The sequence below is a fragment of the Xylona heveae genome (genome assembly GCF_001619985.1).
Source record: "Xylona heveae TC161 unplaced genomic scaffold L228scaffold_2, whole genome shotgun sequence".
NCBI classification, from domain to species: Eukaryota; Fungi; Ascomycota; class Xylonomycetes; order Xylonales; family Xylonaceae; genus Xylona; species Xylona heveae.
Genome location: NW_017264194.1, coordinates 2962702 through 2978039, shown reverse-complemented (window position 1 = coordinate 2978039; position 15338 = coordinate 2962702). Strand labels below are relative to the sequence as shown.

The 15338-nt window shown below is 50.2% G+C and overlaps 4 protein-coding genes across 4 annotated transcripts; all 4 read left to right on the top strand.

The window, feature by feature from the left end:
• The first annotated feature begins 412 nt into the window (after positions 1–412).
• L228DRAFT_244726 (HAD-like protein) lies at positions 413–1244 on the top strand. The gene is made up of 2 exons (XM_018331993.1): positions 413–930; positions 999–1244. The coding sequence occupies exons 1-2, from the start codon at positions 419–421 to the stop codon at positions 1117–1119; spliced, it is 633 nt and encodes a 210-aa protein (XP_018191356.1). The 5' UTR covers positions 413–418; the 3' UTR covers positions 1120–1244.
• A 752-nt stretch (positions 1245–1996) lies between these two features.
• Positions 1997–3876, top strand: L228DRAFT_244724 (FAD dependent oxidoreductase). Its single transcript, XM_018331992.1, has 4 exons — positions 1997–2438; positions 2507–2796; positions 2861–3443; positions 3505–3876. Exons 1-4 carry the CDS (start codon positions 2201–2203, stop codon positions 3771–3773), a joined length of 1380 nt encoding a protein of 459 aa, XP_018191355.1. The 5' UTR covers positions 1997–2200; the 3' UTR covers positions 3774–3876.
• A 4391-nt stretch (positions 3877–8267) lies between these two features.
• On the top strand, positions 8268–12821 carry L228DRAFT_266248 (kinase-like protein; the record flags this gene model as incomplete). Its single annotated transcript, XM_018334831.1, has 2 exons — positions 8268–9262; positions 9386–12821. 2 exons carry the CDS (start codon positions 8268–8270, stop codon positions 12819–12821), a joined length of 4431 nt encoding a protein of 1476 aa, XP_018191354.1.
• Positions 12822–14782: 1961 nt separating this feature from the next.
• On the top strand, positions 14783–15335 carry L228DRAFT_244718 (hypothetical protein). The gene has a single exon (XM_018331991.1). It carries the CDS (start codon positions 14943–14945, stop codon positions 15219–15221), a length of 279 nt encoding a protein of 92 aa, XP_018191353.1. The 5' UTR covers positions 14783–14942; the 3' UTR covers positions 15222–15335.
• Positions 15336–15338: the final 3 nt, after the last annotated feature.

The following is a 15338-nucleotide window of genomic DNA, read 5'->3' as shown; positions in this document are numbered from 1 at the left end:
ATAGGGGAAACCCGCGAAACCTAATTTATTCCAAAGCCTGGGGTTCGTTCCCACATTTGTTGTTGAATGATGCCTGCCAGTCAGCCAGTGGTTAACGGCAGAAGTTGGATCAGGTAGCTGAGCCATTCGGTCCGTCGGATATCTGGCCGACGCTCAGCCGGCAGGAGCAATTACAATACTCAAGTTTAAATACGTATGAGGGTTTGGTGATAATCATGGATCTCGACCACAGAGAAAATAATCCTTGAGTTTTCTGATTTGATTTATCTACGAGATACTTGACTTGAGTTCAGGGTCTTTTAAGGGTTGAGCAAAAGTGTCAGCATTCACAATGGCGGAACCCAAGAAGAATATCGTTTTCGACGTAGTCGGAACTTTGGTGTCGTACGACAATCTTTTCGATGCCATTGAGGCGAGAATGGGAGACAAGTTGCGCGCAGAGGGCATCAAACCACGACTGCTGGGGTACACATGGATTGACGCCACGGAGCGCGAATATACGTACATGAGCTTGTCGGGCAACTACAAACCTTTCAGTGTGGTATTCCAGGCCATGTTCTTCCGCATGCTGTGGCAAGCAGGCATCTCTGAGCCTCGACAATTTGCAACCGACGAAGATGTGCAATTCCTGATCGACGCGCATGACAAGGAGCCGATGCGCCCGGGGGCAGCTGAGTGCATCTCCAAATTGCGAGACGCCGGGTTCACGGTGTGGGCGTTTACAGCAGGCGATTTGAAGCGAGTAGGTGGTTACTTCAAGAGCGCGGGGGTGGATCTGCCCTCGGAGAATCTCCTCTCCTGCGACACCAGAGGCGTTGGTAAACCTTCGCCGGAGGCATATCGGCCTCTGCTCGAACAATTGCAGAAGCACGGACAGCCGTGGTTTGCGGCTGCACACATGTGGGATGTCTCGGCCGCCAGACGAACAGGGTAAGTTGATTTCCTCTGTCAAGCTACCTACGCGGAGAGTTAATGAGAAATTTACCCTATCTCCCTAGGTTCAAAGGGGCATACTGCACAGTCTTTGAGAAGGAGCCGTTGTTGGAATTGTTTGGAGACATGGAGGTTGTGGCTGATACGTTACCCGAGATGGCGGACAAAATCATCTCAATGTCATGAGCTATCAACATGCCTACCTACCTTACCTGAATTACCTTACGAACCTTGCCCATATTATAATCTAAATTGGGGGTCTTAAAGTAGCATATCGACGCTGAGATTAATCTGAATTTACCAATCTACGCAAGCATCAATAAAATCGTTCATATTCATACTGTACTTTTAATTTTATTTACCCTAATTTTCTTTGTATTTCCATCATTGATTGGTCATACTATGCAGTATACAACGTCCCGGTATCACATGTAGGCGTTGTCTTGAGAAAGCAATTGTTTTTCTGCCAGAACAACAATCATCTTGTGCGGCATGTTGTCGATAACCATTGAAGCTGATAACCGGACCGGCATGGTGACCGGACCGGCTGCAGGAACATACCCTTTAACCCCGGCAGTAGTGACGGCAAGTTACAGATATACTGATTTATCTACTAGGTAGCTAAGAGTGGCACAGTGGCACAGCCAAGTATAACTCTGTATTCTTATCGAGAAGGGTCCAAGCTTAGAGAAGCGGGACGACTCCAACTAGTTAGTCTTATCAATTAATTTAGCCCATCGACCCTTATCATTTTCGGGCGAATGCAACGACGTCTACCCTGCTACGCATAGTATTCTTGGGGTAATATGTGTCCATTATCGGGACCGCCGCCACATTCTCCGCTTTGGACCCTCTTTGACCGCACAGATAGCTGCCTACTACTAGGTAAGGTAGTCATCAAACCACTGCACAAAGCATAATGCTACGACATTTTGTTCGAGGTCGCAATTGGTAGCCTCCACGATACCTTGCCTCTTATGGACACCGGTCTGATAAGCACTGGGCCGATCACGGCTTCAGATCGACCTGGTAATGAAGTGATTAATTTCAATTGTTGAAGCTCAAACGCTACATCAAGGTCTATCTGCAAATCCCATATTTGTTTCTTTCCCTCTTTGATTTTCAGTCCATCAATTCCGTGTTTCTTTTTGTCAATGGTAAAGAGATTGGCTTTCGTTGACTCCAACCACTCATACTGACGCCGTTGAATCCCACGGCTAAAGACTGTAATCTGAGCAGGAATCTTTACTGACACCAATTCCTCATCATGTCTCAGCCCGCGCCTGCTCGCAATGGCATGCTTTCGTTCTGGCGGACGCAATTGGATGAACTTGATAGTCATCGTTCCACCCCAGAGCTCCCCAAAGAATGTGATGTCTTGATTATCGGTGCCGGCTATTCAGGCGCTGCCACAGCATACCATTTGCTCGAGGGCAATCCTTTTCCGCCCTCAATGGTGATGTTGGAAGCAAGGCAAGCCTGTTCGGGAGCGACTGGTCGAAATGGTGAGTTCTGGGTGTGATCTTGAAGAGCAATGAGTGTTTGGAGCTGACGGCTGCTGTTTTATCTACAGGTGGCCACATTAAACCCGACCTGTACAACACCTGCAGCAGTCTCGCTCCTGTCTACGGGCTCGAGGCAGCCGTAGAGATGGCCAAGTTCGAAATGGATCAGGTCAAGGCAGTGAAGGCGGTCATCGAAAAGGAGAACATTGACTGCGACTTTAGCCTCACAAGATCTGTAGATCCCCTATTGAATGAAGAACATTGCAAAAAGGTCAAGGCCGCATATGACAAGCTCAGAGAGGCGGGCGCAATCAACGTTCAAGATGTGCATTTTACCCCCAAAGAGAATGCAGAAAGAGTGAGCACCTTGACTCTCATCTTTTTTTTCGCCTGCTTGGAATATTCACAGAGTTTACGTCTAGGTTTCCGGTGTCAAAGGTGCCAAGGGTTGCTTTAGCTTCACCGCAGGCCATCTATGGCCGTATAAGCTGGTGATGCATCTCCTCAGACTTGTCGTCTCCCGTGGCGTCAACCTGCAAACATACACCCCCGTAGTCAGCGTTTCCGATGAACCAGACCCTGTTACCGGAGCTTGGACAGTCACGACCGAGTCAAGGGGTTCCATTAAAGCAAAGAAAGTTATCTTTGCGACCAATGCCTACACTGCGGGCCTCGCGCCAGCTTACGCCCAAAAGATTATTCCAGTTCGTGGTATTTGCAGCCGCATTGTGACACCAAAGGGAAAGAACTCTCCTCATCTACCGAACACATATGGTCTGCGCTGGAGCGGCTGGGAGTACGATTACTTGATTCCACGAATGGATGGGAGCATTGTAGTCGGTGGTGCTAGAAGGAGATTTTATTCTGATCCTAAAAAATGGTATAACACGACGGATGACTCGCAATTGATGGAGTCAGCGAAGAGTTATTTCGACGGATACATGCAGCGACATTTTCGCGGATGGGAGGATAGTGGAGCATATACCGATCAAGTTTGGACAGGAAGTATGTTGCAGCATCACAACTTTCCGCTCTTTCGGTTCAGCGGCTAATTATTTTGAATCAGTCCTTGGATACACGACGGACTCGTTGCCCCATGTCGGCGCGGTGCCGTCGAAACCTGGCCAGTTCATCATGGCTGGGTTCAATGGCCACGGCATGTGCCACATCTTCCTTACAGCCAAGGGAATAGCATCCATGATCCTTGACGGCAAGCCTTTCGAGACGACTGGCATCCCGCGGCTATTTAAGACGACACCGGAGAGACTGAATAGTCGGAGAAATAAGATTCTCGAGTCGGTTCCTACAAGGGAAGAATTGATGGCTAAATTATAATAGGACAGGACGGACAGATAAAGATTTATTGTTCTAAGAATCAGCGCTTGCATACAAATTTCCGCCCCCAGGTGGGCAGTTCCAACAATAATCATTAAGAGAGAACAAGATATTTTGCCTGAAATTTCATCTTACGATAAGCTGGCTATCATATGAGCCAGCCATTAATCTATGAACTTCGTCCACGATACCGTGTGTCCTATTAACTTTAGATGACATCTACACGGTGGCTAAAGTTCTTCTAGCTGAATGGCTAAGGATTGTTGGGGGAAGAGAACGACAATCCTCACAGAAATTTCACATCTGCAGGACTTGGAAAGTACCTTTGGTATGTTGAAACGATACCCCAAGGTGAGAGAGTCTGCCGAGAGGTGTGTTTTAGTTTTGGAATTCTCTTAGCCAAGTCCCCTAGCGATTGTACGCGTATAAACGTGATATTATGAAAAACAAGGCAAGGATCCTGTAGTAAGTACGGCTACAGTAACTAGACTAGACAGCCTCCGACTCCTTTTTTTCCTGCATTAGGGGGCGCATAAGGTAAAATCTCGGCTGTTCCGGCAGCGGGAAGTCGCACTTCAAACTGGAGGGGGTACCCGGGACGGGAGGGATACCACGCGAAGGAGAGAGAGGCATCAAGGGATCAGGAGGTTTGTCTACGTCTCCATGCAATTTTCTGATATTTCTCTCTTGATGCCCAAGCAAAAAAAGAGATAAAGGCATTGTGCCCGGGGAGACGATGTTAACCCCTCATTGCTTGCCGTTGATGATTTCATGGCATTCATATTACTGGCTGGGGGCCAAAACGACCCCTGAATATGACTGATCACTTTCTTAAAGAGTAGCCAAGGACCGCATGTTCTCGTGTATGCTGTTGGTCATTATTGACGGGAAAGAAACAAACTGTTCCGTAGTAGGCGAGAAAGATAGACGGGTGGCAAGTACACAGCAGCCTTCAAGAATGACCTCAAACCTTGGCGGCCTTTTCATTTGACAGAAGATTAATGCAGTCTTGAGCGGGATCACATTTTAACCTTTTGACATCAGATTTTACAAGGCGCACAACATGCAGCATCGTCATGATGAGGAGATACCTAGTTTTCACAGAAAAAAGGTGGTGCATAGCGGAAACGTTGGCAGGTTTTCGTCAGGCGATGGAAACAGGAAGCAGGCCACGGGAAAGCAAAGCAGATCCACTGGGGCGTCTCCGTACGTTGTCCCTACCCCGCCATCTCCACAATATTCTCTCCACACTTCTCTCCACCCGCCTTAGAGGGTATATTCAAGCTTGAGCATCAACCAAATGGCTATCATTAAGGTAGATATCTAGCGCTGCCTAAGAGGTAGGCTCCTTGTTCTTGCTCCAAAACATTTGGTCTTGGGAATCGGACTGGCCCACGACACTGTGCCTAATGCAGCGATGATGGCCCCTCTCTGAGCATACCTGACACGGGATGTTTAACCGAGTTTATCGCCCGACGAAGCGTTCGAACGGAGGGACCCATCGAGCCGCAACTGCTCATTCTGGATAAGAGGTGCTGTTTCATTACCGAGAATGGCATTCGAGCGGTCGAGATCCTGAACAGAGTAAGCTCCCAGAGAACCTCATAGCGTCATGCACGAAAGCGACAATGGTTTTCGCTAGAGCTAATGAAGCATCGCGGCTTGTCCGTGCACACCCTTCGAGAGTTACAACAGCATGGGGATCCCTCCGTTCCTTGGATCGAACGATGATGTGGGAAGGGCATCTACCATGTCTGTTTATTCTGTTCCCTAGTGCCCGAGTAATGCTATCTTATACATGCTACGCAGGGTTCATTCACTGTATATGAGCCAAATGTATTTGCGGCGGCACCTGCGGCATATAGATGGATACAAGGTTGAGCCGACGGTTGCGCCATGTGGTACCTACCTCAGTCAATTCCTTCATCTTGCAGAGAATCCCGGCACGCTGTCAATCAGAGGACGGCAAGAAACAGTTTGCTGGAGTGCTTTTCTGTCTCTTTAGCCATCCATGTCCAAAGCCGTCAATCTCCCGCATGCTTGTTGCGCTTATTGCCGGGTTTCCGCTGCCTAAACGGACATTGGGAAACCACGGACAGCACTGCCAAGAGGAAAAACATGCGCGAGACAAAAGTTGCGTAGAAAAACGAGCAGGATATCCAGCACCCCAGCGGTTGTCTGAAATTTTGATATCGAACATGCTTCTCAGATCGAGATCTACTCTTGTGAAAAAATTCTGCTTTACCTAGGTATACTGAAGTATTGGACTGGGTGAGCCCAGTCCTGGAAGGAATAAATCGCGTGTTGAGAATAAGGATAAAAAGAGGTTCTCCGAGGGATCCCCCATTTGAGTGAGCTTAACGCACTGGGAAAGGCGTCAGCCACCCGCCTTCAGGTGAAGGTACTGGAAACTTCTTTGAAGAGTATCCGCTCGGCCACACCTACCCCACCCAAAACTTGTTTAGCGGGTACTTTGCACTTCCATTTTTGGTCGCATGCCCAGCTGTAGGAGAGGTCGGGCCCAACCACAAGGGCCACCAGCTTGGACCCCAAGGAAGTAAAAGCAAATTGGAGAGAGGTGGCTGGGCCAGGTCTGGCGTTGCCTCGTCCCTTGGGATTTCGTCTGTAGTTTTGAACCAGAACAGGTAAGGTAATTGGAAGAGATGAAAGAGGAGAGAACCCGATCAGGTACAGCTACAGGTACGGTAAGTTTTACGGCTGCAGCTTGCATTCTCTTTTTGCAGCGAGAACGTAGCAAGCTCCAATAGGTCTTGTCGACATTTGCTGCAGGTGCAAGGGGGTTAGAGTATGCATGTTCTACCGTTGAGAAGAAAAATTCCGTTTCTTCCCTTCTAGTCGCGGGGCAATAAATATCCAGAAAAGGTGCTGGTGTGGAAGACAAGGAGAGCGAAGTACAGCAATTGTACCTGCGGCACTTAGCTGCAGTTCCAACGTTTAAGGTACGGCTGGAGAATACTCAACAGCCGGGGCAGACTAATAGTAGAGCACGCCAAAAAAAAATGGAAAGATCGGGTTGCGGAATGAACAGTCAAATGCTACAGAAGACGGTGACGGAGTAGGACTACAGTCACAATGTCATTGTGATTGTGGCAGGTGCAAGCTGGGAATAAGAAAAGAAAGATGGTCGTCGGTGGCATCAATTAGCCTCACGATGATGGTGGACGTTCGTCGACGATGACGAGACCACTCAACAGGCTCGGACGTCTTCGGACAGTGGAGCCGTGACTGATGGCCATGATGCCTGTCTCTTGCATGGTTTACCTGAAGGACTTGCGCCCTCTTCTTCCCCCCCCTGCCCAGTCACGTTCAACGTAGAACTCACGATGGTCAATGATTTTCAAACCACCTCTGTACTCTTGCTGTGCAGCATAGAATTCCCTCTCTCAACCATCGGGTGTTCAGGAGGAGTAGTTGGCCGGAGTCACGCCCAATGCGTAGTCATCCCTTGGGGCAAGTAACAATGCAGGAGGGTTTATTTTGAGCTCGAATCACCTCACACTCAAGCCAAGCAGTCAGAGTATCTTTCTTTTTATTCTAGAAATGGAGATGGCCCGTTCTGGTCTTTCTTCCCCAAACGCCCCCCAAAAATTCCCTTTGGGCCAGGTTCAACAACGACGTATGAGGACGAAAGGGAAGCGAAACCGCAAGAGTGGAGCCCTTCCGTACAGTAGCGCACGAAATACTAGGCGACCCCATACTTCTTCCATCGTCATGATCCCAAAGAGGCGAAGAGCCACCCACCACCCACCCACTTACATCCACACCCCTCCCAATCCTGCACCCACAGCCAAGTCTACCTACCTACCCACACGATAATCTCATTCGCTCATCTTCTACTCTCCCTTTTCCCTTCAAATCTCCCTCCCCACTGATTTTCAATCCTCTTCCCGAGATCATTAAACTGATCCTCTCGGACTCGTCTCGAGCACCACTGCCTAACTGTGCTCCGGTCGACCTTTCCCTGCTCGTTTCGCTGGCCGTTATCCGCCCCGCTCACCCTTACCTGATCGTGGTCTTGGCTGTTTGACGCAGCACGGCCCGCTCGTCTCGCGGCCTTTCTTAACCGACTTTCCCACGGTCAAACCAAGTGATATTTTGCCCACAACTCTTCAGACCGACTCGCCGTCGGAATTTGCAAGAGGGAACCAGCACCATCCGACGTTCGGCGTTGAAGCACCTCCCGCAGTGGCGTAGCTTTCGTGCCACCCGTTCACAAGCGATTGTCGTGCACCCACTCTCCGATATCCGCTCTCTCAACAGCCTCTCAACGCATCTCCTTTTGATACTGAGTTAATTGGGTTCAATGCAGAGGAGGAGGTGGTCGTGGAAAGGGACATGATGATTAGCATTACATCCATTCTCGCCACCTTCGACTCGGACCATCTTGCGACCAGGTCAGATTTGGAGTAAAACTCGTTGGAATTGGGCCCTGACTAAAGGTGCAACCACGACTTGCGGCCCCTCAAAGGAAAAATGACCAACAAAGATCTATCTCCCCGGGCGGAGCGTGCAGAGGGTCATCGCACATCTCCCGGACAAACCCGCGGATTAGCTCCGCCCATGTCGAGTCATGCTGAACACCGAGTATCAGGCGTGCCTGCTTTGACGAGACTAGCACCTTCGAGCGCAGACGACGAGAGGTTGGCAAACAAAGGTTCTGTTGAGCATGACCAACGAGATCTGCTGGCACCTTCGAGTGCGAAGCTCGATCAACGCTCCCGTAGTGCGGAAATGCGTGAAGAGCTCTGGAGTTTACATCGACTCCGCACCAAACCACGGTCGCGCGCCAGTTCGCTTTCGAAGCATTCTCCACAGAGTGCAAATCCTACGCCGTTTGGCAGTCCCTACGCCAGTCCATATGGAAGTCCTTATGCAAGCGCAAATGCGAGCGCCAACGGGAGCGCCAATGCAAGTGCGAATGTGAGCGCAAATGCGTCCACCACTTCGTTGCACGTTGTGCCTGAGCACGCCGAAGCCGTCATTTCACCTATATACAGCCAGGTTACCTCGAGGGATCGCTCGACTCCCTCAAATGCCACCGCGGAGACCTTGGTGCCCTTTCCCCCCAGTTCGTTTCGATCGGCGTCTGCGTCTGCTAGCGGCCGACATTCGCGCTCACCCTCCCCTAATCCATCGATACGGCAGAAATCAAGAGACTATCCTGTATACCCCAATCAAGCCCTCTCCGTCTTACAGACCCAGGTCTACCCGAGACCCTATCATCCCGCTCCTCTCTGGTCTCGAAACTCTCACCATTCCCTCTACTCCTCCGACTCAGGCATTGGTTCGCCTCGTCATTCGCGAGAGCATGGTCGCTCTGACGCCCGGACTGCTGGAAACTCTCCCGCGTCAAGTCCGGGTCTCTTTACGCCCTCTTTGCCTCCTCCACATCCCGCAATCGGTACTACAGATGAAGGGCATTACAGCAGTCCGTACCTGCACTGGACTCACACGCAAGCACCAAAGGAGTACGTTGGAGACCGTGCCTAGCCCTTTCTTGTCACATTGATCCCCTTCGTCCCAAATCGATTAACCCCGGCTTCTTTGCTTTTCTTGAGAATCATCCTTGACTGACACACGCGTTTTTCTAGGACCCACGTGGCTGACGTTGACATTGATCCTATATCGGGCCGGAAACTTATCAACGAGTATGAAATCATTGATGAACTAGGTCGTGGCGTGCATGGAAAGGTCAAGCTCGGTAGGAATCTGAATACCGGCGAAGAAGTGGCAATCAAGATTGTCGAGCGGTATTCCAAGCGTCGACGGCTAGGAAAAGCTGGGAATCCTGAAGACAAGGTGAAGAAGGAGGTCGCTATATTGAAGAAGGCCCGCCATCCCAACGTGGTCAGCCTCCTCGAAGTTATCGATGATCCTGCCAAGAAGAAAGTGTACATTGTGCTGGAGTTTGTCGCCCTGGGCGAGATTCAGTGGCGAAGAAAGGGTCTCAAGGAGATTGTCACTGTTGAGAAAAGGCGCATCGAGCGTGAGCTCCGCGGTGTTGAAGACACACCGCTTTATCTCGCCGAAGAGGAACGAATTATGCGGGAAGGCCAGAAACGACGGAGACGGCAAGCTAAGCGTCAAGCACAGTTGCAGTATCCAAAGCAGAGCAATGCTGAATACTGGAGTCTTGAGTACGGAGGAGAGTCCGAAGGTGAAGAAGAACACGATCTCCGACGACCTTCTGTCGACTCCAGCGCAGATTTTCATTTTGGTCCTCCCGTTGTCGGATCCTACGCCTCGTCGCAATTTTCGAATCCTTTCCGGACAGAGCAAGACATAGGACCGCTTGATTCTGACAATGAGGATGCTCCAGCCCCTTCGCGCTCTCGGGCACCCTCGAATGCGGTCGAGCCTTCCTCACACTCGTCCTCTTTCGCTGCGCTTGAAGGTACCATGTACGGAGCTTATGCCTCTGATCAATATCGCGGCCGCACCCCCAGTGTGGCAGATAGCGTGATCTCTCGCATGTCCTCAGACATTGTTCGCGACACCGGAGATGATGATCTCGCGTATGTGCCTTGTTTGACGTTGACAAATGCTCGTTCAGTATTTCGCGATACCGTTTTGGGGCTCGAGTACCTGCATTATCAAGGAATCATACATCGAGATATCAAGCCCGCGAACCTTTTGTGGACTGCCGATCGCAGGGTAAAGATATCAGACTTTGGCGTGTCCTATCTGGGAAAGCCTGCACGGGACATCGACGAAACTGACAACCGTTTGAACTCCGCCGGAGAGCTCGACGAGGCCGTGGAACTTGCAAAGACTGTTGGAACACCTGCATTCTATGCGCCAGAACTTTGCCATACGGACTACACGAGACCAAGGCCTCCAGTCACTAGTCAAATTGACGTCTGGGCGCTCGGGGTCACGCTCTACGCTATTCTCTTTGCCCGGCTACCTTTTCGGGCGGAAGATGAGTTTAGTCTATATAAGGCCATTTGTGACGACGAGTTGGTCATCCCGCGAAGGCGGCTGAAGGCAGTTGACAACCGTCCTACCTCTCGAGCAAGTTCCCAAGCGCGCATGGCCCCTCGTCGACCAGATAAGCGCCTGGAGAACGAGCTCGACTACGAACCAATCGATCCCGACCTGCATGATCTTCTTGAACGGCTTCTGGAGAAGGATCCGATGAAGCGAATCACGCTCAAAGAGGTCAAACATCATCAATGGGTCCTGCGGGACATTGCAAACCCGATCTCGTGGCTCGAAGAATCAGATCCGTCCCGGCAGAGCCACGGTCGGCGAATCGAGGTATCAAAGGAAGAAGTTGCCGATGCCGTTGTCCCATTGACTATCATGGAGAGAATGAAGTCTGGGATGCGCAGGTTAGGCGGAGCTTTAGGCATTGGAAAGTCAAGTCACAGTCGTAGACCAGGCAGGGAATCGTCAACGACAAGCGAACGTCTTCCAAGTTCTTCCGCTGCATCCTCTTCGAGCAAACTCAGTGTAGACGGGAGACGAATGAGCATGAGAGGGGAAGAGTCAATACTGTCCGCGCTCAAAGCTGCGCGGGAAGAACATCAGCATGGGCACAGTTCGGCGACGGCGACACCTGGAATCACCAGGGCAGATCAGCCATTCTTCCAGGGATCATTACATTCTGAGTCTACGTCCGCTATGCCCCATGGCACTCCTTTGCCGCCAGATCCCGCTCAGAAAATAACGGGGACACCGTCCCGGCCGTTTATGCCAGAGCGCGCTGTGTCGGCAACTGGTTCCATGAAGACGATCAAGCCAGCTGAAGTACATTCTGTGCAACCCTCACGGCCACTTTCCCCTGTGCTTCCAAGTACGCCTGTTACAGTCGATTCTCCAACGGTCACAAACATTAGTGGCATCTTTGGCGGTGCCGGACGCCGTTTAGTCAAGAAGATGCGAAGCAGAGAACCTCTTGCTGGAGATGGATTGAGTGGGAAACGAGAGCAATCTGTCGACCGCTTGGCAATTAGTCCTGAGGATCCTCGTGCGGAGCCCACTATCGCCTTCAGTAACACGCTGGCCTCAGGGCAACTTGACACTCCTCCTATTCCCGTGTCGAATTCTGATCAACACGTTAGTCCGAAGAGCTCAGTCAGCGGGACTAACTTGCTTTTGCCTCCCAATGTATCTGAAGTAGTAGAAGCTCCTACGTCAACTTCTACTAATGGCCCACCGTTGCAGAGATTGTCGCCTTCGGGAGCCAAGCGCCGATCATCTTCCCGACGAGAGAGCAACATCCTTAGGCCGATTATCATTCCTTCCGAGTCAAGTGCAGAGGCAATCGATCGCGCTCACGAACAATTGTACCGGCGACATCAGATGCAGGATGCCATCGATAGCGACCCTCATCGTTCAAATCTGTCATTACATCCGCAACGTCCTGTTTCCGAGCTAGTAAATAGTTGCCCGCCCAGCCCCGATGATGAAATATTCATCAAAGGGAAAGGGAATGATGAATCTCGAAGAGAATCTTCCTCTCGATCGCCTCCAGGCTCCGGGCCCGCCACTCGTCGATTGGAACACGAGCTCTTGAGCTCTTCTGAGGAGCAGCTCACTTCTGGAATATCCCAGTCGACCTCATTCCCATCCATCCCTTCAGTGGTTTCAGCTAGTTCTTCGGTCTCGGAGGATGATTCATCAACGCAGAAGGAAGGGGTTTCTCCTCTCATCCTCACCGATGACACGGTAACACCACCTCGGCAACGGGGTTCTGGGTCGAGATTATCTTCACCTAGATCTGAAGATGAGGCGGGCTACAATGGCGACCACGACCATGCCGTCGAATCTGACGACGAAGATGAGAATAACGGCTCAGATGACGATTTTCTCGTCATGCCTACCCGCAAATCGGGACCCGAACGCCGGCGGAGTCTGATGACCGTGTCCAATGCTGCGCTTTCGCGGCGCTCCATCCGACGGACCTCGACCAGCCGCCGTACCAGTCGCAGTACAAGCAATGGGACGGTTAAAAAGGTTGTCAGTAACGAGGAAGACATTGGTCACCATGATGATAGCAATCGGATAGAACACGCCATCTGACCAATGTGATTTTCGCGCACGATTTACGTCTGCTAGTCGCTTGCTCCTCGGATTCTTTACTAAACCTCGACCAGCATATTCTTTCTTGAACATAATTTTTTATTCCCCATTTGGGGGCTCTCTTATCTTCTTTGGTGTCTTTTTATTGTTTCTTTTCAAAACATTCTTATCTATATCAAATTATATCCTGGCGTCGGTATTGGCAGAAGAGCAGCACTTATCTTGGGAGAAACACATTTTACACCATCTACCTCGCCTTCCACGTCTACAAATACGGGAAATGAAGTGCGATTAGGCGTTAGGGGCGAGTAAAAAGGGAAATCCGGATCCATCATCTCGCGCTTCTGTGTTTTTTTAATTTTTTTAGTTGTTTTCATTTTTTTGGAGGGGGGAGAGACGGGTTCTGGGGATTTGAAAGGGATGTCTCTTTAGGCCCCTCTTTTGATCCAAAGTCCCCTGCGGGTGGATCGATGTTGTAACTTGTATATCTTTTGTACAGCTGAAGTGCGTTTATGATTTTTACCATTAGACTACCTACCTATAGGTACTATAGTTGTTTGGCAACTGGGGTTGGTATTTCTGGGGAAATCCGGTCATGCCTGCGGGGCTTGGACGGGTGCGGCTGTCGTCACGAGTTTGACAACCTTATGGGGGCCCTGTATGGGTCCTTGAGTATATGAGTCTCTTGACAAGTATATATTTTTGATAATCAAGTTTCAATTATTGTATATTGTCTCCATTTACTTTTTCACTGTCCCTTTTTCTTTTCGAGATGTTCATCTATGGAACTTGTCGGGCGTTTGTAATAAAATAGACAATATCGACTGATTGACATGTGTTACTTTGTCTTTTCTCTACTATACCTGAGCTTGCATATTTTACTCCCAGGATGAGCTACGTGTTGGCTGGGCTATGACGTTACGATTCTTGAATCAAGGTGACACTACTCTAGTCAATAATGATAAAACGTACGAAAATTGTGGGGGAGAAACTCGGAGCGACTCCGCCTCAGTGGTGGCTGCTGTTGGGTAAGTGGAAGAGGACGCCTCGGAAGGTTTAGTTGATTGGTTTGTCAGGTTAGCCAAGTGGGGGGAGATGTCGAGGGGGACCACGGTACTTGGGTGGCAGTGCAAATAGTCGTCGATATGGCGTAGTTACGGAGCGCCTTTTCCTCTTCCCTCACAATATTTTTTCCCCCTTGGGTGTATGTACCTTGTGTTAAGCTTGAAGGTTTGTTGAGTGGAGAAGTTTGTCCTACGGCGGCAATGGAGTAAGGGATCTTCACTGTGCAGAAATGGTGATATTTCTCCTTTGGGAACAACTTCGGAGGCTATGCTACGATCAAGTTAGGTAGGTATTCGTGCTCCCCTCGTCCGTTCACAAGAGTCAATAATAAGGAAATACAGGTAAATGCTTGGGACGATAAGCGGGGAGCGAGGGGAAGGAAGAAAAGCAGCAGAGTGTGGTGGTTGGTTCATCAATCGAGTCTCTGACCGCCCAATTGTGGTGAAATGGTACTTGATCGTGTCCTTGTTGCTCGCTTGTGAAAGAGTTTCAGCTGTCATGTCACTGTAGTGCAGTCAGGCCAGGTAAAAGGTACATGATAACATGAAGTACATGAGGTACTTTGAATCAAAATGTTCAACATCTCGTGAACGTTGATGGTGGTATCCTGCCTGTCATCTTGGCTCAAATAGTCGGTGAAGAAGAATTTTCTGGATTCAATCCAAGACCAATTGTTTCGTTGTTTGATCGGCGCCAAAATAAAAGCTTGGTTGCAGCCAGGCACCGGTTCAGGCACAGGCACAGGCATCAAGGCGGACAAGCCTCCCCTCCCACCGGTGTCACCAATTCATCGCCCTCCCCTTGTTTTAGCGGGCGTAGCTCCAACTCCACCCACGAGGCTTAGACTGCCCGATCACGCCCGCTGCATCTTTGATGATGATGATGATGATGATGATGATGCTGGTGATGTGGATGATGTTGTTGATGCACGAACCCCTCTGCGTCTTGGACAATTTTTGAATATTTGACCCTCTTTGGCTGTGCAACAATTCAATCATTGTGCATTCTTCACATGCACACATCCTTTATCCTCTTTTGGCCGTTATAAGCTTTCCTATGACCCCATCGACGGCGCGCTATCAACATTCATTACTCAAAAAGCGGGAGCCGTCGCTGCTTGCCGCCGACCAGCACCCGCAGCCGCTCAACTGCTGTCAGTCGATCCCCTCCGTACGACTCCGCCCACGAACCACGCGGCTTCGAACACACCGTCGCAAGCTGATTGCGGATCTCATACCGATTGTCGCCATCCCTCTGGCGCCGTTCAAGTGGGGATTAGCTTGTTTATCCGACATCAGTGTGGTATGGTACTCGGGCGTGCCATTTTCCTTTTAGATCGGTTTCTCTTGATTGCTGCCTGGCGCGATAGCATGCTAACTTTTTGGGCTTCCTTCTCCGTCAGATATTTTCGTCGTCTGCATAATTGGACACCGCCTCCTGTCCTGCCTGAAA